Raw genomic sequence first — 22,876 nt, 5'->3', positions numbered from 1 at the left:
AACTAAATACTTACTAGGTGCACTTACTCAGCAAAACAGAAAAACGGGGGAGGTGTGGGCCTTGGAATGGATATCTCCTCCACTTCAACAGCATAAAACCCTTCTTCAAAAGATTGAAATTTTGGCTGAGTTGCTCAAAAAGGGTCGTGAACGAACACTACAGATCATGGGAAAGGAGCCTGATCAGATACGGGTACCAATGAAGAAAGACACATTGACCTGGTACCTGATAAACAGTGTGGAATTACAAGAGGCACTGTTGGGAGCTGGAAGTGTGATTGCCACTGATGATATCCCCAATATACCGTTGAATTGGATAGAGCAATGGGGTTGGATTCAATGCCCAAAAAGGTCACAGAAACCCCTGTCGGATGCTGTAACAGCCTACACGGATGCAGGAAGAAAATCCAGAATTGCTGCAGTGACCTGGCAGGAAAAGGGACAATGGCACCATCAGATTCTCCAGGCCTCCGAGTTGGATACTTTACAAACGATGGAGTTATTGGCTGTTGTTTGGGCCATGATGCATTTTTCTGGGCCTCTCAATATAGTGACAGATTCTTTATATGTCGCTGGAGTATGCGAGCAAATAGAAGATGCCTCTATAAAAGAAGTTCAGAACAGGAGGTTACATGAGCTGTTTATACAGTTACAGAGGGCAATTAAGCTGAGGAAGTATCCTTTTTCTGTCATTCATATCAGAAGTCATAAGTGGGATATTGGCCTAGGAGAGGGTAATGCACGAGCAGATAAGCTAGTCTCAATCACACATGTGACTCCAATTCCCAGGCAGACTATGGCCAGAGAGGTACACTCCGTGTTTCACCAAAATGCAAAAGGCCTCCATAGAGAATTTCAGATATCTCTGGAAGAGGCACGGGCAATAGTCAAAGCCTGTCCCATATGTAGTCATCATAACGGGGGCTGCGGGTTAGGTCTAGGAGTTAACCCCAGAGGGCTGAATACAAATGAGACCTGGCAAACGGATGTCACACATGTTGCTGAGTTTGGAAGGATAAAGTATGTGCATGTTACTATAGACACCTACAGTCATTTTATATGGGCCACAGCACAAACTGGTGAGAAAGCAGGGCACGTGGAGAGGCATCTCAGTAGCTGCTTTGCTGTAATGGGAGTGCCACGACATATTAAGACAGACAATGGACCTGCCTACAGCAGCAAAAGAATAAAACAGTTCATGCAAATGTGGGGGATTGAACACGTGACAGGCATCCCTAATTCCCCGACAGGACAAGCGATTGTAGAGAGAGCTAATGGTACTTTGAAAAAATATCTAGGTAAATTCAAAGATATTAGAGAGCCGCAAGAGAGGTTGCTAAAATGTCTATTTGTTTTAAATCACCTGTGTGTTTTTGGGGAAAGCAAAGTTCCTGCTGTAATTCGTCATTATGTAACAGAGAAAGATAGTGTGAAGCAGGACGTATGGGTAAAGTATAGAGACCCCAAGACAGGACAATGGCAAGGTCCTGCTAAGGTATTATACTGGGGCCGCGGGTATCTTTGTGTTTCTACCCCTACAGGATCCTTGTGGGTACCTGCTAAATGGACCCGAGCAGCTGTGTTAGATGGAACCGGACCCCAGACAACTGAGCGAGGAGGACCGTCAGCGAGTGGAGGCAAAGCTGCTGATCACCATTCGACCGATACTTCTCAAGCTGAAGGACAGTGTAGCTTTGCCATTGACCGAGCGATTGATCGGTGTCAATCTCTGGACAGTATACTAAGCCTCATTCCAGCACTTCATACGTTTTATCATAGAGGGCCTAAGAGATTAGCTTGTATTAAGTGTCAAAATACTCAGTGTGCTGCATGGATATTGTTCTTTTGCCAGGGGTATCAGCAGCAGGTGCCCATGCCATTTTAAACAAGCTAGGGTGCTGGCTTGCTAAGCAAACTAATGCCACCTTTTCAGCACTTTCTAGCCTTTTGCTTGATGTTGATTCTATTCGCTATGCAACGCTTCAGAATAGAGCTGCAATTGACTCCCTTTTACTGGCACAAGGCCATGGTTGTGAAGAATTTGAGGGCATGTGTTGCATGAACCTCTCTGATCATTCCCAGTCCATTCACTCCCAGCTCTCTGAGCTGCGAAGGTTAACTGGAAATTTACAAGTAGAATCGGGCTCTGGTATTGATGAATGGCTCAAATCATTAGGCTTGGGATCATGGTTGCGCTCTATTGTTAGAATTATCATTATAGTAGGCATTATAGCTTTGTTAGTAGTGTTAGTTTTGCCTTGTTTTTGCATGTGCTTACAGAACATGGTTCAAAGAATGATATTTGCTGCATTTAATCAGACTATGCTTGTGCAACAGAAAAACAGGGGAAGTGTGGAGGATTTTGTGAACAGCTGGCTAGCTAACACAGGTCACACTGACATAATACCGTTAGTTAGGGATGAAGGAGACGAGGATAGGAGTCAGCAGTCAGTGTCCAAACCTGGCAAGGGCACTGTGCCCTTGGTGCAACATCAGGATGGGGGAGAGGTTCGTTAGTTGGAAACATGAAGAAAATATGTAAACAGCTGCAGCATAGTAGCCTCAAGAATGATAAGGTAGGCGTAGTTAGCTGATAAGTAACTAACCAATAATGAGCTCACTTTTTGCAATATGTATTAGCCTCATTAACACCAATATAAATGTATGTGCCTATCAATAAAGCTTTGAGATTTGCTGATCACTCATATTGAGTGCTGCATTTCTTCCGCCGATTACCACAGGAAGGAGGCAGGTGTTCCATGTGGTGGGCTGTGAGGGCTCCGGGCCGGATCCGGATCCCACAGGGACAGTCCCGGCGCAGTGCCAGCCCCTGGGTGCAGCACCAGTTCCGAGGGAGGGCGGCTCCAGGCCGGCTCTCCGTGGCTGGGGCAGGAGCTGCCTCAGTCCAGCCCCAGGTCCGAGTCGGAGGACGAGCGCTCGTCGGCCATGCTGCGGATGGCGTTCTCCATGGGCGCCAGGTTGCCGCTCGGAGTGATGCCCATGGGCTGGATCACCTTCTCCCTGCAGCCAGGAGGAGAGGGGAAAGGTAAGGCAGAGCTGCAGCTGAGCATGGGAACAAACCAGGAATACAGCAGCAAGGTGGGGCTTGTGGAAATGGGCTGGAACACCCCTGGCACCACTAAAGATCCCTTCTGAGAAGTGGGGACGGTCCCAACCCTAAAACTTCCAACATGGTAAAGCAATGGCCTGGAAGCACAATCCTATTCCCTGGAACTCCTTTCTAGAGTCCTGTTCTGTGTGGTTCAGGATTCCCAGAGGAAAACTAATGCTTGTGTCCATGTTCCTTTCCCTCCAACATAGGATGGACTTAATTCCCTCCTACTGTTGAAAGCCTGAACTCAGCTCGGCTCCTGTGGGCTAACAGAGATAAGTGAAGAAAGCACTCCAACAGGGAAAGAGGCTGGCTGCCATCTGTCCCCGCTGTCTGTCCCCAAAATGCTTCTTCCCCCTGAGCTGCATTGCCAGGACAGACGCTGCTGTCCTTCCCAAGCACCTGGACAAACCTAGAGAGCAGCAGGTGCTTGGGAACAGCACAGGCACAGCAAGGAATTCCACAGTGTCCCACCATGCCAAAGCTGGAGGAGCTGGCAGTGTTTTCCTTGCATGTCATGGAGCCATGCTGAGGGAAGAGTTTCCTCACATATCCCCTGCCACTCCCTCTCCTAGATCCCTTCAGGCCTTGGGAACGCAGCCAAAGGAAGGTTTGTGACAGATGTACCCCCGACACACACCATGTCCCAGTACCTGGACAACTTGTCAAACATGTTGACCAATTTCATGGCTTCATGCTCCTTCTGCTCCTCTGTCATCCCTTCCATGGGGTTGGGCAGCTTCTCCTCCACACGTCCCGTCACAGGGTTGATGCTGCACAGAGAGCAGTGAGGCCAGGGCTCAGGAGGGGGACAGCAGGTGACAAAGGGCTGTTTAGAATCCTTCTGAGCCTCATGGGGCAGAGGAATGGCATAGCAGGACTGGCTGTCACCGCTGCTCGTGCCCTGAGCCCCAAGTACCATCACAGTGCTGCTAGGGATTCTGGCCTACATCCTTACAAACACCTCCCTTTTCTCTAACATCCCCTCCTGCTAATGCCACAGTGCCATTGGAAATGAAGTACATGACGGCAGGTGACATTTCCTCCCTCTCCTCAAGGAAAGAGACAAAAGCTAACGGAGAAAATCCCAACAAACCCAACCTGCAGGGACACTGAACAGTGTGTGGGGAACGCATGGGTGGGCACAGGCCTGGAACCCCCACCCTCAAGATACCACCCACTGCAGAGGAAAGGAGAAAGGAGAAAAAAAAAAAAAGAGGGAAGGGAAAAAGAGGGAAGGGAAAAGAGGAACCAAAAACCAGCTGGGTGTAGCAACACTGAGCTCTGGACAGGGGTAGGAAAAACAGGGACTTCCACTTCTGCTGCACATGGAAGAGAGAACAGGGAGATGGCAGCAGGTGCGTGAAGAGGGATGAAGAGGAGGAAGATATGGGAGAAGGGGAGCTCTAGAGGGGGAGTGGACCTCTTTACTTGGGCTTTGCCTCTTTGTACTCCTCCGTGTCCGTGTCTTCATCCTCCGAGTACTCGCCCTCTTCCCGGCCGCCGGCCATGAGGCCCCGCGCCGCCAGCAGCCCCGCGGCGTTCCCGTAGCCCGTGTACTTCACAAACCGGGACACTGCCGGGAGAAGGGACAGAGACCACCCTGTGCTCCAGCCCCGTGTTCCTGCCAGCCCCAGCAGCACGGTTTTGCCATGTCTCCAGGCCGTGGAGACACGGAGGTGCTGACGGGGAGCAAGGCCCGTGCGTGGGAGCTGAACGTGGGCCAGGCTGTGTGCAGGGTGCAGGGGTGTCCTGTCCCTCACCGCTGGCCTGAGAGACACCACCTCCTTCCCACAGAGCTCCTGGAGCCCTCCCCTTTTCCCCACTCCCTCCCAAGGGGAGGCAGCAGCCCTGCAGAGGGTCCCCATCTCAGGCTCTCCCTGTGGAAGCCCCCCAGGACTCACCACTCTCCTTGCAGAGCACGAAGAGGAACTCGGCGGCGCAGTGCTTGACGTCGGTGTCGATGTGCGTCATGAGCCTCACCAGCTTGTTCCGCAGGGAATTGCCCACCTCCGGCCGGTTCCGCACGTCCCGCAGCGGCGGCAGCACCTGCAGGGCCACAGTGAGGGTGACAGGTCACTGTGGGTACCAAAGCCACCCACAGCAGAGGTGTCTGGAGGGTGGCCGCAAGCAGGGCTCGCAGCGCCCCTGAACGTGGGGCTGAGCACAGCATACCCTGGCCTTCAGGAACTTCCTGGTCTGCCGGTGGACTCGGGCACTCTCTGTCAGCAGGTTCAGCACAGGGGTCAAGCTCTCCTTCAGCTTGTGGCCCTGCAGGAACATCCCCAGAAGGAGCAGCACGTCAGTCATGCTGAGCTCAGCTTGTCTGGCTCATGCTAGAGAACATGAGCACAGACCACCAGGGAGATGGATGGACACGGAGCTTCCCAATCTCTGCCACAGTTATTCAGGGCCTCCTTCCTCCCCACACCACTTGCTGTGGCACTGACAGTGCCAGAAATACTTGGGCAGGGCACCCAGGGCAGAGAGTGCAGTGGTAAAATCTGGAGGCCCTTTGGAACAACACTAGAGGCTGAAAACTGTAGTCAGCTTAAAAATAACATGAACTCAGGTTTCCAGAACTGCCCACTGGATCACTGCTGAGTGAAACAGGGCAGATTTGTCAGTCACCCAGTTAATTATTAGCTAATCATCCACTGTTCCACTGATCTCACTGCCTGCAGCTCCCAAAGCAATGGCAGTCACCTTTCCAGTTCAGGGATGTTGGTTTAGTCCCACCAACCACAGCTCTACCAAAAGCTTTTCCTCCTACAAAGGGCTAACTTCAAACCAAACGTGCTGCTCCCACCAGGCTCTTCCAGGCTGAGAGAAAGGTGCCCTGGACCTGTGGGAAGAAGCAGCCCCACCACTCACCCTGTCCAGGCGCCGCTCCAGGAAGTCCAGGAGGATGCTGACCGCATCCATGTTGACGCCCATGTATTCCAGCGAGCCCGGCCGCACTTTGGGAGTCAGGAGCACATCCAGACACTTCAGGGGCAGGTTGCCCAGCAGGTTGACTGTGTGGCTGCACGTGTGAAAGAGAAGAGAAGTGAACACACAGTGATGGAGCTTTCTTCAGCTCTGCAGAAATGAAGGCCCACCACTAACTTGCAGGAGTGTGAGGATCTGGCAATCCAAGTTTTCCTGGAGCATCTCAAGCTCCTCACACCACTGAAAGGGGATAACTTAAGATGCTTTTTGGGCAGCTAACTATATGCTGAGAGTCCAAAGATACTTCAGTGACATCTGAGAACCCACAGATCTTGACACAGAGCCAAGCAGGACCAATCTGGGTAGTCCAAGGCGTGTCTCTGGAGTCTCCTGTGTCACTCCTAATCCTGATGTTCCACACCATCACTGCTTGGGATCCCCCCAGCTACGTATTGTTGGGGACAGGGTGGTGTCACCTGCTCCAAGCTGAAACCCCTGCACCAGTAATGCTTGGCAACATGACACAGCCAATTTCTCAGCATGGCTTAAGACTAATTAAGGGCACCTCATGGACGTTTTAAAGCAGCACACTTCTTCTCTGGCCAGTTGCCCACTGAGGTAGATGTCACCATAGGGACAGCCTGACACAGAACATGGAACAAGATCTCAGGGGTCAGGAGGCCAGGGCACTGTCACATGGCATTCCCAGGGCAGGAAAGGCTGTTTTTAAGTTCCAGCAGCATGAGGGATCCCCAGGCTAAACGCAAAAGCTGCTGGTCAGCAGGGACCCTCCCAACAGCCCAGGGTGAGGCAGGATGTGCCTGGGGGAGCTGGCGAAGCTCCAGGTGAAGCTGCTCCCAACACAGACCTGTGGAACTCCTCGGTGCGGTCCTCGCCGTCGGCAGAGATCATGAGGCAGTGGCGCAGGAGGGCACCCAAGTGCCTGTACAAAGCAGCATCTTCCTGGCCCCAACACGGAGAAAGGAACACCTCAGTCAGCAAAGGGCATCCTAGAGCCTGCAGCCCATTCCCCCCTCCAGCAGCCTGATCAGGGACTGCAGGGCGTTCCAGGGAAAGCAGACTCTCAGTTCTCCATTTGGGAATGCTAAAAGCACAGGCAAAGTAAGGGATAGCACTGCACTGGACACAGGCAATGCCCTAAGGACACCTGAGTCCCTCACCACCCTGAGGGTGCACAAGGACCAGTCTGGGACATGACAAAACGCAAGGGAAGAGAAAACCTGCAAAGCCAGAGCCCGGAGACACGTGAATGCCACGGGCCCAAGGAGCTCACCTCGTCCACCTCCCTCTTGCTGGAATCAAAGGTGATGTTGAAGAGCACTTTGAGGATCTCCATGGCTCGCTCCGTCTCCTGCCGAGGCAAAGGTGGGAGAAGTCCCTCCTCGGTGGCCACTTCGTAGGGGTCCAACCACTTGACCCCGAGGGTCAGCTCCAGGGTGTCTGTCATGAGGCTGACTCCCCGGAGCTCCTGGGCGAGCTGCTGCCGGATGTCCACCCTGAGGGCCGTCAGCAGGAACAGCAGGCGCAGGTCGAAGAACTTGATGTCGTGAGGAAGACTCCGCTCGTTGTAGAGCTTGATGCGCCGGGCCAGCCCCACCACCAGCCGCCCCTCTGCCGTCAGCTCCTGCGCCATGGCGCTGCTGAACACGATGTTGCACAGGCATTTCAGGGATTCCAGGATTACATCCAAGTCTGGCACCTCCCGGATGAGCTCCTCGGAGTAATCGATGCCGGCGTGCCTGGAGAGGGTCTTCAGGCCCTCCTTGGTGGTGAAAGGGTCGAGGCAGTGCTTGTCCCGGGACAGGATGCGGATGCTCTCCAGGCAGGTGACCTGGCAGGATGGCTGCAGCTCTCTCTCCAAGAACTTGATCAGCAGCTGGGCCATTTTCTGTGCAGGTGGAAACAAGCAATGCCTTGGATAGTGACACTTCCCAGGGCTCCCTATGGCCCTGGCATGCTCTGCCCTGGACAGTAGCAGTGTCACCTGGGCCTGCTCAAATGTGCACTCGGTGGCACTCAGGAAGTGCCTGGCTCTGGCATTGATCCTGACCAGTTTGGGCAAGAGCAACCAGGAAAACATGACTTGCAGAGGGTGTTGGGTGCAAAGGGAAAGCACAAACAGGTCACTGTTGTAGCTCTGCCCTGGTGAGGATGGCTCAGGCTGACAGGGCAGACCTGCCCACTGCACAAGGGAGGGACACAGGACCCAAGGCAGGTGAGAGGAGCACCTGATGCCTTGGGAAAAGAGGCAAAGAGACCTCAGGAGATTCAAATAAGCAGCATCTCCTTAATTTCAGTGCTGTCTGGAGACCTACTGGCCCAGATCTTCCATAGGTACAGACTGGCAGAGCCCCACTAACACAATTCACTGGAGCTGCAAAGCTCATGGGGAACGGTGAGACACAGAGAAGCAAGAGAGCACAGGCAAGGCCTCACAGACACGGCAGCTCAGGCTGAACCACGAGTGGCAACACTTCACATCACACCAGTAACCCACACACACCGCTGGGGGAGCCCACCAGACCTCAAACGCAACACAGCTCAGAGCACGGGTCTTTCTGTGATGTTACAAGAGAGAAAGAACCCAAAAAATGAGGTCTGTAACCGGCTTAACAGCCCCATTGGTTACACTTTGAAATAATCAGAGAGTCATTAGGGTTGGAATCATTAATCATAATCATCCAGGTTGGAAAAGACCTCCAGACCATCCAGTCCAACCTGTGATCAATCAGCACCTTCACAACCAGATCAGAGCATGGAACAGTCATTCCCTGAATATCTCCAGAGATGGATGATGGCTACACCACCTCCCTGGGCAGCCTCTTCCAAAGCCTGACCACTTTTTCCATGAAGAAATTCCTCCTGATATCCCACCTGACTCTCCCCTGGTGAAATGAAACCACTGAGGAGAGGAATTAAGAAAAACTGAACTTCAGCCCTAAACGTGAGGCTCATGGTGTGCCCCACACTCACATCCTGGGGAAATGATGAAGTACAGCTGTTCCTCTTCTCCTTCCTCACAGGGAGGAGATTTCAGATACAGGCCCAGCAACCAAAGCCTCAGGCTGGCTCAGGGGAAAGGGATCTCAGGGTGTGTGCCTGAACTTGAACCATCTGAACACCCAAGGAACTAGTGGTGATGTTCATCTCAAATTTCATGGCAGACACCCCAAAAGTGGGACACTGTGCCTGAAGCCACATCCTGTGACTGTCCCAGCTCACACAGCAGGTCAGTGCAAGGCAAAGAGCTCAGATCTCATCAGATCCAGAACCACATTTCAGGCTGTGCCTGGAACACTCCATGTGGCAGCAGCTGGCCCTGGCACAGCCAAAGGAGGTCCTGCTCTCCACCCAGGTCACCTGGCCTGCACTTGCTGTGCTAACACAGGCATTGGCACCATCCACCAGTGAACTGACCACAGAACTGAGCCAGCTGGAAAATAATCCAGGGAAAACAGTGTTTTTTGTGGGAGAACAGCCAGGCTGAGGCCAGCCCTGTCACAAAGTGCTGCAGGAGCAGGAATGAGCAGGCAGTGTCCTTCCCTCCAAGTGCCAGATTACACCAGCTCAAAGGATTTGCTAATACACAGCTCCTGGCAAATCCCACTGCTGGCTCCCCGTGGAGCCCCTCACCCTCCCCCAGATCCAGCACTGCTGTGATCCCTGTCCAGAGGCAGCAGAGATCACATCCATGGCTGAGACTATATGGATCATGGAACCACTGCTAGTGTCGGATGGATGCTGACCTTTATCCAAAACCACCAATTACTGATGGAAAAAACAGAGCCAGACACTTCAAGCACACCATTCTCTAACCAAGCTAATGGAAAACTCTCATTTCTTCTCCTGTGGGAGCTGCTTGCCAAGCCCAGCTGGCCATCAGTACAGAGCAGCAGATTTACACACTGACCAGAGGAGGAAAGCAAGCAGCGTGTGCCTACCTTCCTCTCTTCCCGCTCCTCATCCTCGAAGATGAAGCACTGAGATTTCTGTGGGAAAAACAGAATCAACCAGAAAGAGGAATAGGTTAAAACTCCATGAGACCAGAGCAGAGCCCTTCAGCTGGAAAGCAGTGGGTCCAAAACATGCTGCAACAGCAAACACACCATCTCCTGACAGTCCCCCCATATCATGGGCACCACCCCTGGATCCACAGCACCAGTGGAATGCCAAAGGCCAGCTGACAGATGGATTTAGTTTAAATACTGCAGCAGCACAGTGGGTATTCATCCCAATCCCAATATCCTATCAGAGCCGGTAATTCTCCTGCTCAGTGACACCACTGAGCTGTGCCTACACGTCTCCCCTTGATATTTATTATTCCTTTTCCTGACACAAAGAAGTCCTGTCTCCTTGGTACATGGGAATGGATCCTCATGGTTATCCAGGTTGTTCTTTAAACACAAGGGACTTGATCTCCACACTCCATCCTGTCCCCATGCTAACAAACACTCCTGATTTGCATTCATTGTATTTCTCTTGCTATTTTGTTTGTTTTTCACTGCCAGTCTCCTTCCTGACCAAACCTGCTCCCATGGAACACAGGTGCCTGGGGAGAAACAGCACCTCCCAGACACTGAGGCAATCCTTGTTCATACCAAGAGAGCACTTGATCCCAGCTTGGAGAACAAAAACCTTTAAAATCCATAAAACACTGATTATGTGTGTGCAGTCACCAAGAGCCCAGAGGTGGAACTGGTTCTGTCCAGCCTGGAAGCAGTGATGGACACAGTGCCTGGAGCAGCCCCAGGTGTGAGGGCAGGACAGGTGTACTCCAGCCAGGCTGTGTGTGAGCTCCATGAGCTGATCCATCCACACTATCAGAAGCTGATGGCTCAGTCCTTGCTCTTCCCTCAGCACATCCTCTTTTCAGGCTGTAATGCCATCTGGGGATATTTTGGCCACACCTGGGGTTTTGCTTTAGCTGTAGTATATTCCCAGCAAGCAAAAACTGCGTGCACAAAAGTGAATTAAAACAAATCTGCAGGAAAAGGATACAGAACCATCAGCCTTGCAGCAGAAGCAATGCCAGGCCGTGCCAGGTTTATCTGCAGTTTCATAATCCTCTTTGACTGCTCCATTTCCTCCAGACGGGCCAGCAAACCCTGTGGTTGCAGTTCCCTAGGCTTGATACCCCAGGAAGGACCCAGCTGGGGGAATGCAACAGGAAATATCATGGTTTGGGGGCACACAGACACTGTTTGCACCCCGAGGATGCTGGTGCTGCACCTGCTGCTGGTGCTGTTAATCCTCAGTGCTGTCCTTAACAGACACCTGCTCCTTCTTGGCCAATATCTCCCCATTCCAAATCCGACTGTTAGGAATAGTTCCTCTCTCTCTCTCTCTCTCACACACACACACACACACTCTTGCAAAATATTCCTCAGGTTTTCCCTGCTGGCTTCCACCTACTCCAGCCTGGTGCAGAGTGAGTCAGAGTGATCCACAGGGCCAGCCCCTCTCAGGGGAAACCTCCGAAGGAAATTTCCCTGACAACCAGAGGCTGTTTCAAACAGGATCTCACAGAGCCATAGAATATCCTGAGCTGGAAGGAACCCGCATGATCCATTCAGTCCAGCTCCTGGCCCTGTGCAGACACCACGACAATCCCACCCTATGCCTGAGAGCATTGTCCAAACTCTCCTGGAGCTCTGGCAGCCTTGGGGCTGTGCCCATTCCCTGGGGAGCCTGGTCAGTGCCCAACCACCCTCTGGGGGAAGAATCTTTTCCTAATATCCGACCTAAACCTCTCCAGCTGCTCTCTTGGGTCCTGTCACTGGTCAAAAAGCAGAGATTGGAGCTGCCCCTCCGCTGCCCCTCAGGAGGAAGCTGCAAACAGCTGAGGTCTCCACCCAGTCTCCTTTCTCCAAGCAGAGATTTACCACCACAGATAATATTTTCCTACTTTAAGGCTAGAAATGCTCCCATCTCTGCTTCCAGATCATTGGGGTTTGATATTTTACATTCATTATTTACTGCTTTCAGAGCCGTGGCCATTTGAGATCCCAGCAGTCACCTCCAACCATCTTTTGACTTGCAAATCCCAACATCCTTTCACCTGCAGCTCCTCCCTGGACTCTCTCAGCACCTCCAAAACTGCCTTAACATAAAAGCTCCTCCTACTCAGCCCTCATCCTGACTCTTATTTCCCAGCCAGGCTTTGTTTGGGATCTGGATAATAATTTTTTAGGAGTCCCTGAGCTGAGGGAAGCATTGATGCTCACTCACCTCTTGGTTGTAGACCTGGAGCACCTTGAGAACCGTGTCCTGCTCCCCACTTTCCAGCGTGGACACCACAGCCTGGAGCTCCATTATCCCAACAGCCCAGCTACGGCACAGCCCGGAGGAAGGGGAATGAGGGGATTTCCAGGGTGATGGAAAAGCAGCTCGGCACACAGACCTCTGAGAGGGAAGCGAGAAAGGGGTGGAGAGAGCAAGGAGGGAAAAAACGCAACACAAATAAATCCCAAGTGATATTGCTCACACTGCTGCATCCATAAAAGTGGAGCAGATGGGTAACCCGAGCAAAGCCAGCAGCCGGCTTCCTCTCTCTCCCGCTAATCCTCTTCTTCCTCGCTTTGCTTTTCAATGTTTAATATATGCTCTCCCAGGAAAGCACTCAGGGAAAACCTCCCCCCCCCCACCAGCTGGGGATTAACGTGGAGCAGATAACAGCAGCTCCCTGAAATAGCTCCCTGCCTCCTCCTCCTCCTCCTCCTCCTCCCCGCCTGCCCTGATTTCTGCTGCCGCACAGGGGGGAAAAATAACAAATAAAGGCAGAAACATTCCCGTGGAGTGACAGGGGATGGAGCGGCGAGGCAGCCAGGCGGGAGAGCATCCTCCGGCTGCAGGCGGAGCTACCTTGGCAGGCGGTGGGAAGCGGAGCGGGGAGGGCTCGGTGCCGGGCTGGATGATGGCCGATGCCTGCAGGCGCGGCCAAGAGGCGCGTCCGGAGCCGGCCGCCCCCGGGGGAGGATGTCCCTGCGGATGCGCAGGGATTATTTTGGATACGGCACCGCTGTAGCGGCTCACGGAGCCACGCGGGCCCGCGGTGCTGGGACGTGGCTCGCACCGGGGGGAAATCCGGCAGATTTGGGCTCGGACATGTGCTCGGCTTCCGTGCTGCCATGAGGATGAGGATGAGCTGGCCACAGCAACCCCAACAAACCGGGATGCCAGGGCCCCGGGGTTTGGGAGGCACACGGGCTGTCCCCTCCTGCCCACGCAGCCCCAGAGGGGATTTTTGGGGGGACCAAAAGAGGCAGATCCTGCATTTTGGAAGGCAGAAAGCCGCGGAGACAGAGGCTGGGCTGGCCCCGGGCAGGGACACAGCATCCCCATGCGCAGGGGCTGGGATGGAGGGGATCCACCTCTGCTTTTGGGGGGTGCCATGACCCAATGGATCACTGGGCATACCCCCATTTCCATACTGCTTCCTCACACTGCCACCTCCTTCCCCCACCATCTGGCTAAATTCCAAACCCCTTTTTTTGTCCCCTGTTTATGTCCCTAAACCCTGCTTTCCCCGCTCAAACCTCTATTTTTGTCCCAACCCCTATGTTTTCCCCCAAACCTCTATTTTTGTCCCAAGCCCCTATTTTTCCCCCAAACCTCTATCCAACCCCTAATTATTTCCCCACAACATCTTTTTTGTCCCCAGCCCCCTATTCTTGTCCCCAGAGCGCTATCTCTGTCCCCAGTCCCCCCGGGTTTTGTCCCCCACCCCCTGTGCCCGGCGGGCGCTGCCCGTACCTGCGGCCCGGGATCCCTCGGGGGCAGTCCCAGCCCCTCCGCCCCGGCCCGGGCGAGCGGCCCGAGGGTCCCGGCGCCGGGGGGAAGGAGGGGAAGGAGGAGGAGGAGGAGGCGAAGGAGGAAGAGCGGGCGGACATGTCGTGGCGGCTCCGCCCGGCGGGGCGGGACGGGCCGGGGCGGCCATGGCGGAGCGGGGCCGAGGTGAGGGGACAAGGGACAGCCACGGGGACGGGTTGGCGGGGCTGGAGCGGGTCAGAGGGAGCAAGAACTCCCGATCCCACTGAACCCCACGGGGGCCTCTTGCCGTGCCCCGATTTCTCTCCTATAGCCCCCCCCCGCAAGCCCTAATTGCCCACCTGGGCCCTTTTTGGGGTCCTGGGCTGCCCCCCCAACCCCTAATTGCCCCCCCCACCCTTAATTTGAGCCCCTAAGCGCCCCCCATAAACCCCAAGTGCCCCTTTGAGCCCCTAGCCCCTCATTGCCCCGGAATTCCTGATCCCCCCAGATCCCGGCTGCTCCACAATGGGAAGCGATGCCTGAAGACCCCAACGCGGCCGAGGGGCAAAGGGCCCCGGATTTTCGGGTTTTCACCCAAATCTCACCCCTGGGTGTCACTGCCCATGGAACCCCTGCTGCTGAGCAGCTCAGGGTGCCAGTCTGGGTTCTCGCCCTGGCCAATTTGGGGGAAGTCTGTGGTGTTTTGGTCACATTTTGGGAGGGTTCCACGGCGCGGAGGGGCTGTGATGGGAACGGAGCTGTGCTGTGGCGGGGCAGGGACGACGTGTGCTCCTCGCTCCTCTCCCCAGGGCAGAGTCCGAGCGCCATGGAGGACCTGCTGGATGTGGAGAACAAGCGGATGGCCGACAGCCTGGCCAGCAAGGTCACCAGGCTGAAGTCGGTGAGTGCCGAGCTCACGGCAGGTGCCGAGGTGGAGGAGTCCTGCAGGGGATCACAGAACCATGGAAAGGACCTTCAGGTTCATCCAGTCTTGCCCCTTCCCATGGGCAGGGACGCTTTCCACTAGATCAGGTTGCTCCAAGCCCTGATCACACAGGAGTGTTGCTAAGCTCATCTCCTCAGGGAAAAATTAATGAAAAAAAAGGCAGGTGGATTAATTTTGGAAAATACCCGTGTCTCTGTGTAGCTGTTCTTAAAGCTGGTTTGCTCCTATTAACAACAAACGCTTTGATTTAGAGCTTTAAGCTCTAAATTATTATTAAAAGTTTAGTACAAACCATGAAAGAAGTCGATGACTCTGTGTAAAAGGGCAGGCTGAATTCCTGCCATTGTGTCCCAGGGTTTAACTCCCCTCTCTAGCTGGCAGATTTAGACAGCCAGGCTTTATTTTCACAGCTGGAAAACTTCACCTGCCTGACAGGGAAATGCCATTTTCCTTGTTCCTGCACCAGACAAGCCCCTGTGTGTCTGTTGGAGCTGGGAAAGCAGCAGCTTGTTTAAATAATTTGCATTTCAGACTTTAGAGGTTCTCTTTTAAAAGCTCATTAATGCCCGTTTCCTGCCTTGCCCTGCAGCTGGCTCTGGATATTGACAAGGATGCTGAGGAACAGAACCGCTACCTGGATGGCATGGTAAGGAGCTGGGAGACAGGACAGGGGGCTTTGTGTGCAAATCGGGGAATTGGGATGAGAGGCGGGATGGCAAAGGGAGAAGGGAGAAGCACTGGGATTGTTGGGGTATCCCGTGCAGGGCTTGGAGCTGGACTGGCTCATCCTTGTGATGAGCCAAGGAAACCCGGGAAGTTCCGTGATTCTGCAGTGCCTCCAAGGTGTGTTTTCCGGCAGGACTCGGATTTCCTGAGCGTGACGGGGCTGCTGACGGGCAGCGTGAAGCGCTTCTCCGGCATGGCGCGCTCCGGCCGCGACAACCGCCGCCTGCTCCTCGCCGTGTCCCTGGCCCTCGTCCTCCTCTTCTTCATCCTCTACTACCTGGTGTCCCGCGCGGGGACCTGAGCCCGGCCTGGGAGGTGCCACAGGCCACACCCCACCGTGCCTGCTCTCCAGAGGAGCCTCCAGCCACACCTCCGCCTCCCCAGTGACTTCTCCTCCTTCCAGCTCCTCGTCGTCGCTCCGGCTGCGCCCGGACAGCTCTGCCGAAAGGAGTCTGGCTCCAAAGGGATCTCCGTGGGATTTTGGGGTCATGGCTGTGACCTGCTGCCTTGCCCACACCCCGTGGGCTGTTTCTAAGGGTCACTTCCACACCGCCTCCCTCAGTGAAAACCAGGAACTGACAAATCCAGGGATTTGGATACTCCGTAATCCAGCTGAGCTCTGCGAGCTGTAGGATTGACTTGCATTCCCTGTGGCCACTCTCCATTTCCCTGGGGTGAAAGGGAACCTGTGCTCTGCTGCTTTCGGGTGGAATTAGCAATGGATCTGGGCCTGGATACTCTCAGAATGTGGCAGGGAAGAGATGCAGGGGAGCAGGACTTCCATTAAACCCTGGCTTGGTTTTCTTTATCCTTGTGGGCAAACCAGGCTGGGCCCTGTGGGAAGGGAGGGCCACAGTCCACAGCCACATGGATTTGCACTTGTGTGGAACCTTCTAGAACCTTCCCACACACGTGCAAATTTAGTTATACTAAATCAGGGTAAAGAAATCGGGTGGCAGAAGGTCCAGTTAATTGTGGTTACTGTGGCACCCTGGTTTTGGGGCACTTTGGGGAGATGTAGTGCCAACAAAGCAGAGGTGGAATTCCCCTCTCAGTGCCCTCAGGGGTGGGGGGAATCAAGGAGGGATTTGCTGGTTTGTTTTTGCATTTAGAAGGCACAAAAGGAACCCCTGCCTTGCTTTGAGGGGTGTGTTTGCTTATTTGCTTCTCTCCTCCTGTAACAGCCAGGGCTCTGCCATTCCTCCTGCTCTGATTTAGCACACCCTCTTCATGGATGGATGGCTGGGTGTCCCTTTGCTTTCTCCCTGTTCCCACTGGGAATTCCTTTGCCCTGGGGCTGACTCGGGTCCACAGCTATGAAGGGATTGTCCCACATACCAGACTGCTCACAAAACACACCCTGGCTGGATTGGGTGTGCTCTTTTCCACGTTTGGGAAGAAACATGCAGGAAAGGCGAGGAGAAAGGAGGCAGCAGGAACTTCCTCTGGCTCTTCCTGCTTTCCTGGTGCAACGTGGCAGCTCTGGGCTCTTTCCTTTGGGAAGAATCGATGGCAATTCCTGGAGCAGGTGACTCCCGACAAAAGGCCCCTGGAGCAGCCTGGCCTTCACCCTGGCAGGGTTTCTTTTGCCTTTTCTGCTGTAAATAAAGCTGATTTTAGACCTTTTAGCCCCGATGTTTGTTCCTTGTGTAGGTGCAAGGTTGTAGCTGCAGCCTCACAGCCCAATTCTGATGTCACCCGGAGCCACCCCGGGGGACCCCACCTGGTGTCACGGGGAGATGAGCACGGGGACTCACGGGGTCACTGGGGAGGCCTGCGGACAGGTGGACAGAGGTGAAAAGGGACCATGAGAGACACGGGCCCAGGGCTGGGGGTGCCAGCGGCCGCTCACCCCTCGAGGGTCGGTGTCCCCACCCATGTCTGTGTCCTCACGGCAGTCCTTGTCCCCGTGGCGCAGCAGGACACGGGCCGCGCCGGCTCCGTCCCAGGCCCCGGTGACTGGGCCCCGTTTAGCCGTCGCCATGGCAACCGGGCGTCGCATCGGAAGTGGCGTAAGGGACAGGCCGGAAGTGGCTGCTGGGGCGGAAGCGGCGGCGCGATGGCGGCGGCGACAGCGGGGAGCGGGGCCGGGAGCGGCGCCGGGAGCGAGGCCGCAGGCAGCCCCGAGGCCACCGGCGGGAGCACCGGGGGCGGCGGGTGGCGGCGTCCCCACGGGCCGCTCCAACGCTACTATGGCCCGGCCACTGCCGAGGCGGCCGAGGCGGCCCCGGATCCCACCGACATCAACGGGCCCCACTTCGACCCCGAGGTGTTCATGACCAAGGTGGGCACGGAGACCCCTCCCGCGGGCACCCCCGCCTCGGCCAGGGCTCCGAGGGGCCCCGGGAGGGGTCTCCGATGGGTGGGAGCGATCTCGATGGGAGGCCCCGACCCTGGCGGCGGAGGAGCGCAGGGTGCCCGGAACGCTCGGAGCCCCAGGATCCTGAGGGGATCCCTGAAAGGGCCTCTTCGAGCTCCTCATGGGTGTGATTCCGTGTGGGAATGGTACCGAGGTGCTGGGCAGCAGCTGGATCGGGGCATCGGCACTGCCGGGGGCAGCCCGGGAGGGCAGGGGAGGCTCCTGGGGAGTGCTTCCATACCCGGGAGGAATCCGGGGGGGACAGTCAGGGATCCCGCAGGGAATCTGAGGCTCTCCGACCGACTATGGAGGGCAGCTGGTCTCAAACAGGGGGCTCCAGAGGGGGCAGATGTGCATGCGTTGTCCCCTCAGGTGCGCAGCGAGTGTCCCCTGGGGCAGCTCCTGGCCCGCGAGGCCGCGCTGAGCCGCGAGATCCGCGCCCTGGACAGCGACATGCAGACCCTGCTCTACGAGAACTACAACAAGTTCATCTCCGCCACTGGTGAGCCGCTCCCTCTGGAGCCTGCTGGTGGCAGCACTGGGAAACGGGGATCTGGGGGTGTTCCCTCTGGCAGCACTGGGAAATGGGGATTTGGGAGGGTTCACCTGAAATCTGCTGGTGGCAGCACTGGGAAATGGGGATTCGGGGGTGTTCACTCTGAAATCTGCTGGTGGCAGCACTGGGAAACGGGGATTTGGGGGTGTTCCCTCTGCCAGCACTGGGAAACGGGGATTTGGGGGTGTTCCCTCTGCCAGCACTGGGAAACGGGGATTTGGGGGTGTTCCCTCTGCCAGCACTGTGAAGCTGGCCTGGGGACTGCGGTGGTTCACTCTGGAGCGACAGCCACCGCAGTAACCAGCCTTCTCTGGGGGGTTGTGGCTGCGCTGTGTTAATCCTGGGCGGGCCGGGAGCGTTCCTTGGCACTCGTCCCGTGTCCCCCAGACACCATCCGGAAGATGAAGGTGGATTTCCGGCACATGGAGGCGGAGATGGACGACCTGGCGGCCAACATGGCGGCCATCAGCGCCTCGAGCGCCCGCGTCAGCGCCGCGCTGCAGGACCGGCACCGCCGCGGCGCCCAGCTGGCCGGTACGGAGCGGGGCCGCCGGGGTGGGGGGTTATCGGGGTGTCCCCCGTGGGGGCAGATCCAGCAGCCGTGGTGTCCCTGCAGGGGTGCAGGCGCTGCTGCGGAAGCTGCAGGCGCTGGTGGAGGTGCCGGGGCGGCTGCGGCGCTGGGCGGGCACGGAGCCGGCCCGCGCCCTGCGCTGCCACGCCCGCGCCCGCGCCGTGCTGCGCCACTACCGCCACCTGCCCTCCTTCCGCGCCATCGAGGACGAGAGCCACGCCATCATGGCCGAGCTGGCCCAGCGCCTCCGCACACGCCTCCGGTGCGTCCACCCGGAGCCTGCCGACGGCAGCCGGGAAATGCGGGTTTGGGGGTGCTCACTCCACAGCCTGCTATGGCTTATTCCCTGTTTCTGCCATGCCGCCGTTACCTCCGGGCTCTGCCGGCCACCAGGGAGGAGAAGCTGGACCCCAAGGAGCTCACCGAGTGCGTGGAGATGCTGCTGCAGCTGGAGGAGCCGGCCGAGGAGCTGAGCGAGGAGTTCCTGAGCCAGGCGGGCGCGCGCCTCGAGGCCGAGCTGGCGGCGCTGGAGGCTGAGCTGCCCGTGGCCGACCCCTCGGGCGCGGCCGCCACGCCGCCGCCGCCCGCCTCCGACATCCTGGACTTCGTGGACCGCGGCAGCTCGGCCTTCGTGGGCACGCTGTGCCAGCTGGCCGGCTCGTACCGCGCGCTGTTCGGCGGGGACGCGGGGCGCCTGGAGCCCTTCGCCGCCGCGCTGGCCGCCCGCTACTTCGCGCTGCTGGAGCGGCGGCTGGCGCTGGAGCGCGGCTTGGGCGACACCTCCCTGCTGGTGCGGGCGCTCGACCGCTTCCACCGCCGGCTGCGCGCGCTGCTGGAGCTGCTGCCCGCGGGCGCCGACGCTGCCGCCGCGCTGGTGGCCCGGGCCGCCCGCGAGCGCGTCGACCGCTACCTGCGCGCCCTGCAGACCTTCTTCCTGGGCTGCCTGGGTGACGTGCGCCAGGCGCTGGCCGCCCCGCGGCCGCCCGGCAAAGAGGGGCCCGGCCTGCCCGACCTGCTGGCCACGCTGGCCGCCTCCGTGCTGGGCCAGCTCAAGGCCGTGCTGGCCTACGTGCAGCTCTTCACCGCCAGGGACGTCGCCTTCGCCAGCCTGCCCTACTTCAAGGTGGAGTGACACGGGGTGGCGCGCTTTGGGGGGACGGGCTGAGGGGGCTAGGGGCATTTTTGGGGTCAGTGGAACAATCTGGGTGGAACAGGGTAGGTTGGGTCACACAGGGTGGTTTGGAGCCCATACAGGGCAGTTTTGGGGTGTGACCCGCCCCCCCATTTGTGGCACAGGGGGAGTTCTGTGTGACAGCAGTGCGTGAGGGACTGGTGGTGGCCTTCGTGCGCTGGCTGTGCCGCACGGCCCGTGGCTTCGCTGATGGCCCAGCTGAGCGGGGAGCTCCCGCTGCCCCCCCGGCCCTGCTGCTGCTCCTCGCCCGTCTCTGCCTGGACTACGAGAACTCCACCATCAGCTACATCCTCACCCTCACTGATGAGCAGTTCCCGCCCCAGGTGAGCCTCTAAATGGCCCTAAGGGGATCCTGAGTGTCCCTGAGGGATTTTCAGGGGGGTTCTGCATGGCCTCAAGAGCCCCTGTAGCCCCAAGGACCTGTAAGACAGGCAGTGATGCTGCTTCAGGCGGAACGTCCCACCTGTCCCCAATGTCCCTGTGCCCCGAGGACATCAGATGTAGAATCACAGGGAGGGGAGCCATCTCCACATATCCCCATGCCCGTGGTATTCCCGGCGGTGCCAGTGCAGCAGAGGAGGCGCGGGGCTGACGCTGGCTGTGTGTGTCCCCAGGACTCGGGGCCGGCGGTGACGCCGGGGCCGGCGCTGTGCGCGGAGGCGCGGGCGGCGGCGCAGCGGCTGCTGGACCACTACGTGCAGGTGCAGGGCGCGGCTGTGGCGCAGATGCTGCGCAAGAGCGTCGAGACGCGCGACTGGCTGGGCACCGTCGAGCCGCGCAACGTGCGCGCCGTCATGAAGCGCGTGGTGGAGGACATCACCGCCATCGACGTCCAGGTGGGCTGACAGCGGGGCTGAGGGGCTGCCCAAGATCTGCGTGTGGCCCTTTGGGGGTCCCAGGAGGGGGTTGTGGGTGCTGAGGGTGTGGTGTCACCCACAGGTGGGGCAGCTCTTCGAGGAGGGGGTGAGGCGGGCGCAGAGCAGCGATTCCAGCCGGCGCGCCTTCTCCGTCTACAGCAGCTCGCGGGCACCCGGCCGCTATGCCCCCAGCTACACCCCCAGGTCAGCCCTGCCACCCCCGGGCTCCCTGTCACTCCTTGAGTATCCACTGCATCTTCCCTGTCACCCTCTTCATGATCCCAAACTGTCCCAGGCTGTCTTGACAGCCCTTAGCTGTCCTCATATCCCCAGACTGTCCTAATGGTGATCCCTGTTTGTCCCAACAATCCCTGTGTTCCTTACAACTGTCCCAGAATCCCCTGGTGATCCCTGTCATCCTTGTGTCCCTCAGTTGTCTTGTACCTCCATGTCCAGGGACCATGCTCACATTCCCCTGCCTTTCTGTCCCCAAAAGCGTCCCTGCATCCTCTGACCCTCTCCATGGCCCCTAACGGTCCCTGTGTCCCTGTCCCCACATTCCTGGCTCTGTCAAGTCCCTGACTGTCCCTGTGTCCATGTCCTCAGTGCCCCCATGGACACTCACCTGCTCAGCAACATCCAGAAGCTTTTCTCTGAGCGCATTGACATCTTCAGCCCTGTTGAGTTCAACAAGGTGAGGTCATGGGGACACCATCATATCTCTAAACATCCCCAGAGTCCCAAAGTGGCCACTTTCCCACTGCCACATGTCCCTGGTGTCAGGGCTCAGGGGGTCCCTGGGAGCTGACGTCCAGGACAAGGGTCCCCTGCCCTAGGACTCTGAGGGGAGGAGTGGGATCACTGTGGCATCGGTGCAGCGACCAGGCCAAGGGTGTCCATGTGCCACATGTCCCTATGCTCAGGAGTTCAGCCAGGACAAGGGCCCCCACATCCCATGTGGACACCACCCCTGCACCCGTATGCCACGTGTCCCCGCTGTCCCCTCACAGGTGTCGGTGCTGACGGGCATCATCAAGATCAGCCTGAAGACGCTGCTGGAGTGCGTGCGGCTGCGCACGCTGGGGCGCTTCGGGCTGCAGCAGGTGCAGGTGGACGGGCACTACCTGCAGCTCTACCTGTGGCGCTTCGCCTCCGACGAGCGCGTGGTGCAGGGGCTGCTGGACGAGGTGGCCGCCAGCGCCGCCCACCGCTGCCTCGACCCCGTCCCCATGGAGCACAGCGTGGTCGAGCTCATCTGCGAGCGCGGGTAGGGACAGGGACAGGGACGTGCCACACCTGGGGCCTGTTACATCTCTGGGGACAGACCTGGGCCCTGGGAGTCCCCGCACGTACATGAGGGGGTTCTGTGTGTCCTTCCCAACATGAGGACACCTTGTCCCCATACGGGGTTACACCATGTTGTTCAAACACCTCCTTGCCCATTGCCTTCCCAGCCCAGTGACACAGTGTCATCCCCCCACCCTGGTGACATCCCCTCGTGCCTGGTGACAGCCCCGTTGTCACTAATAAATTATGTGTGAGTTGCACTGGGTGTTGTGTCCCTGTCTGTGCCTGGGGGGCGGGAGCTGGCCCTGCACACGGGGTTGACTGAGCAGTGACAGGGGCAGGGCACTGAGCAACGTCCCCAATGGACCCACAGCCACAAGGGCCCCAAACCTTAAAAGTCAGACTCCAAAAATCAGCCTTAAAAATCAAAAGCCTCCGTGGATGCTACAAAGTGCTGGGGAACCCGCAGGGACCAAGATCTTCCATAGGAGATCAGAAGTTCTCCCCAGACAGGACATTCTTGCCTCAAGGAATCAGCACAAAAGAAGCAGACTCCAAAACCTCAATTT

The 22,876-nt window shown here is 57.2% G+C and overlaps 3 protein-coding genes across 6 annotated transcripts; 2 read left to right on the top strand and 1 right to left on the bottom strand.

The window, feature by feature from the left end:
* Nucleotides 1-2,746: 2,746 nt before the first annotated feature.
* On the bottom strand, nt 2,747-14,547 carry RIC8A (RIC8 guanine nucleotide exchange factor A). Of its 4 annotated transcripts, none has more exons than XM_064425719.1 (11): nt 14,419-14,547; nt 12,293-12,466; nt 10,006-10,053; nt 7,338-7,952; nt 6,912-7,006; nt 5,987-6,137; nt 5,288-5,383; nt 5,017-5,161; nt 4,544-4,688; nt 3,766-3,885; nt 2,747-3,021 (listed from the first exon to the last, which is right to left on the bottom strand). In XM_064425719.1, the coding sequence occupies exons 2-11, from the start codon at nt 12,374-12,376 to the stop codon at nt 2,901-2,903; spliced, it is 1,620 nt and encodes a 539-aa protein (XP_064281789.1). In that variant the 5' UTR covers nt 12,377-12,466; nt 14,419-14,547; the 3' UTR covers nt 2,747-2,900. The 4 variants fall into 4 exon arrangements, with proteins under 4 accessions (XP_064281789.1, XP_064281791.1, XP_064281788.1 ...); XM_064425721.1 differs by lacking the exon at nt 14,419-14,547 and adding an exon at nt 13,817-13,975; XM_064425718.1 differs by lacking the exon at nt 14,419-14,547 and adding an exon at nt 12,926-13,679.
* Nucleotides 13,886-16,080, top strand: BET1L (Bet1 golgi vesicular membrane trafficking protein like). Its single transcript, XM_064425731.1, has 4 exons — nt 13,886-14,017; nt 14,623-14,714; nt 15,349-15,405; nt 15,619-16,080. The coding sequence occupies exons 1-4, from the start codon at nt 13,999-14,001 to the stop codon at nt 15,784-15,786; spliced, it is 336 nt and encodes a 111-aa protein (XP_064281801.1). The 5' UTR covers nt 13,886-13,998; the 3' UTR covers nt 15,787-16,080.
* A 1,427-nt stretch (nt 16,081-17,507) lies between these two features.
* On the top strand, nt 17,508-22,567 carry VPS51 (VPS51 subunit of GARP complex). Its single transcript, XM_064425717.1, has 10 exons — nt 17,508-17,769; nt 18,217-18,346; nt 18,788-18,934; nt 19,017-19,233; nt 19,365-20,094; nt 20,268-20,486; nt 20,778-20,999; nt 21,103-21,224; nt 21,627-21,714; nt 22,031-22,567. The coding sequence occupies exons 1-10, from the start codon at nt 17,545-17,547 to the stop codon at nt 22,289-22,291; spliced, it is 2,361 nt and encodes a 786-aa protein (XP_064281787.1). The 5' UTR covers nt 17,508-17,544; the 3' UTR covers nt 22,292-22,567.
* Nucleotides 22,568-22,876: the final 309 nt, after the last annotated feature.

This window comes from Passer domesticus, chromosome 6 (genome assembly GCF_036417665.1).
Source record: "Passer domesticus isolate bPasDom1 chromosome 6, bPasDom1.hap1, whole genome shotgun sequence".
In the NCBI taxonomy this organism is placed as follows: domain Eukaryota; kingdom Metazoa; phylum Chordata; class Aves; order Passeriformes; family Passeridae; genus Passer; species Passer domesticus.
Note: the sequence above shows the minus strand (reverse complement) of the source record. Positions and strands in the feature narration are given on the sequence as shown.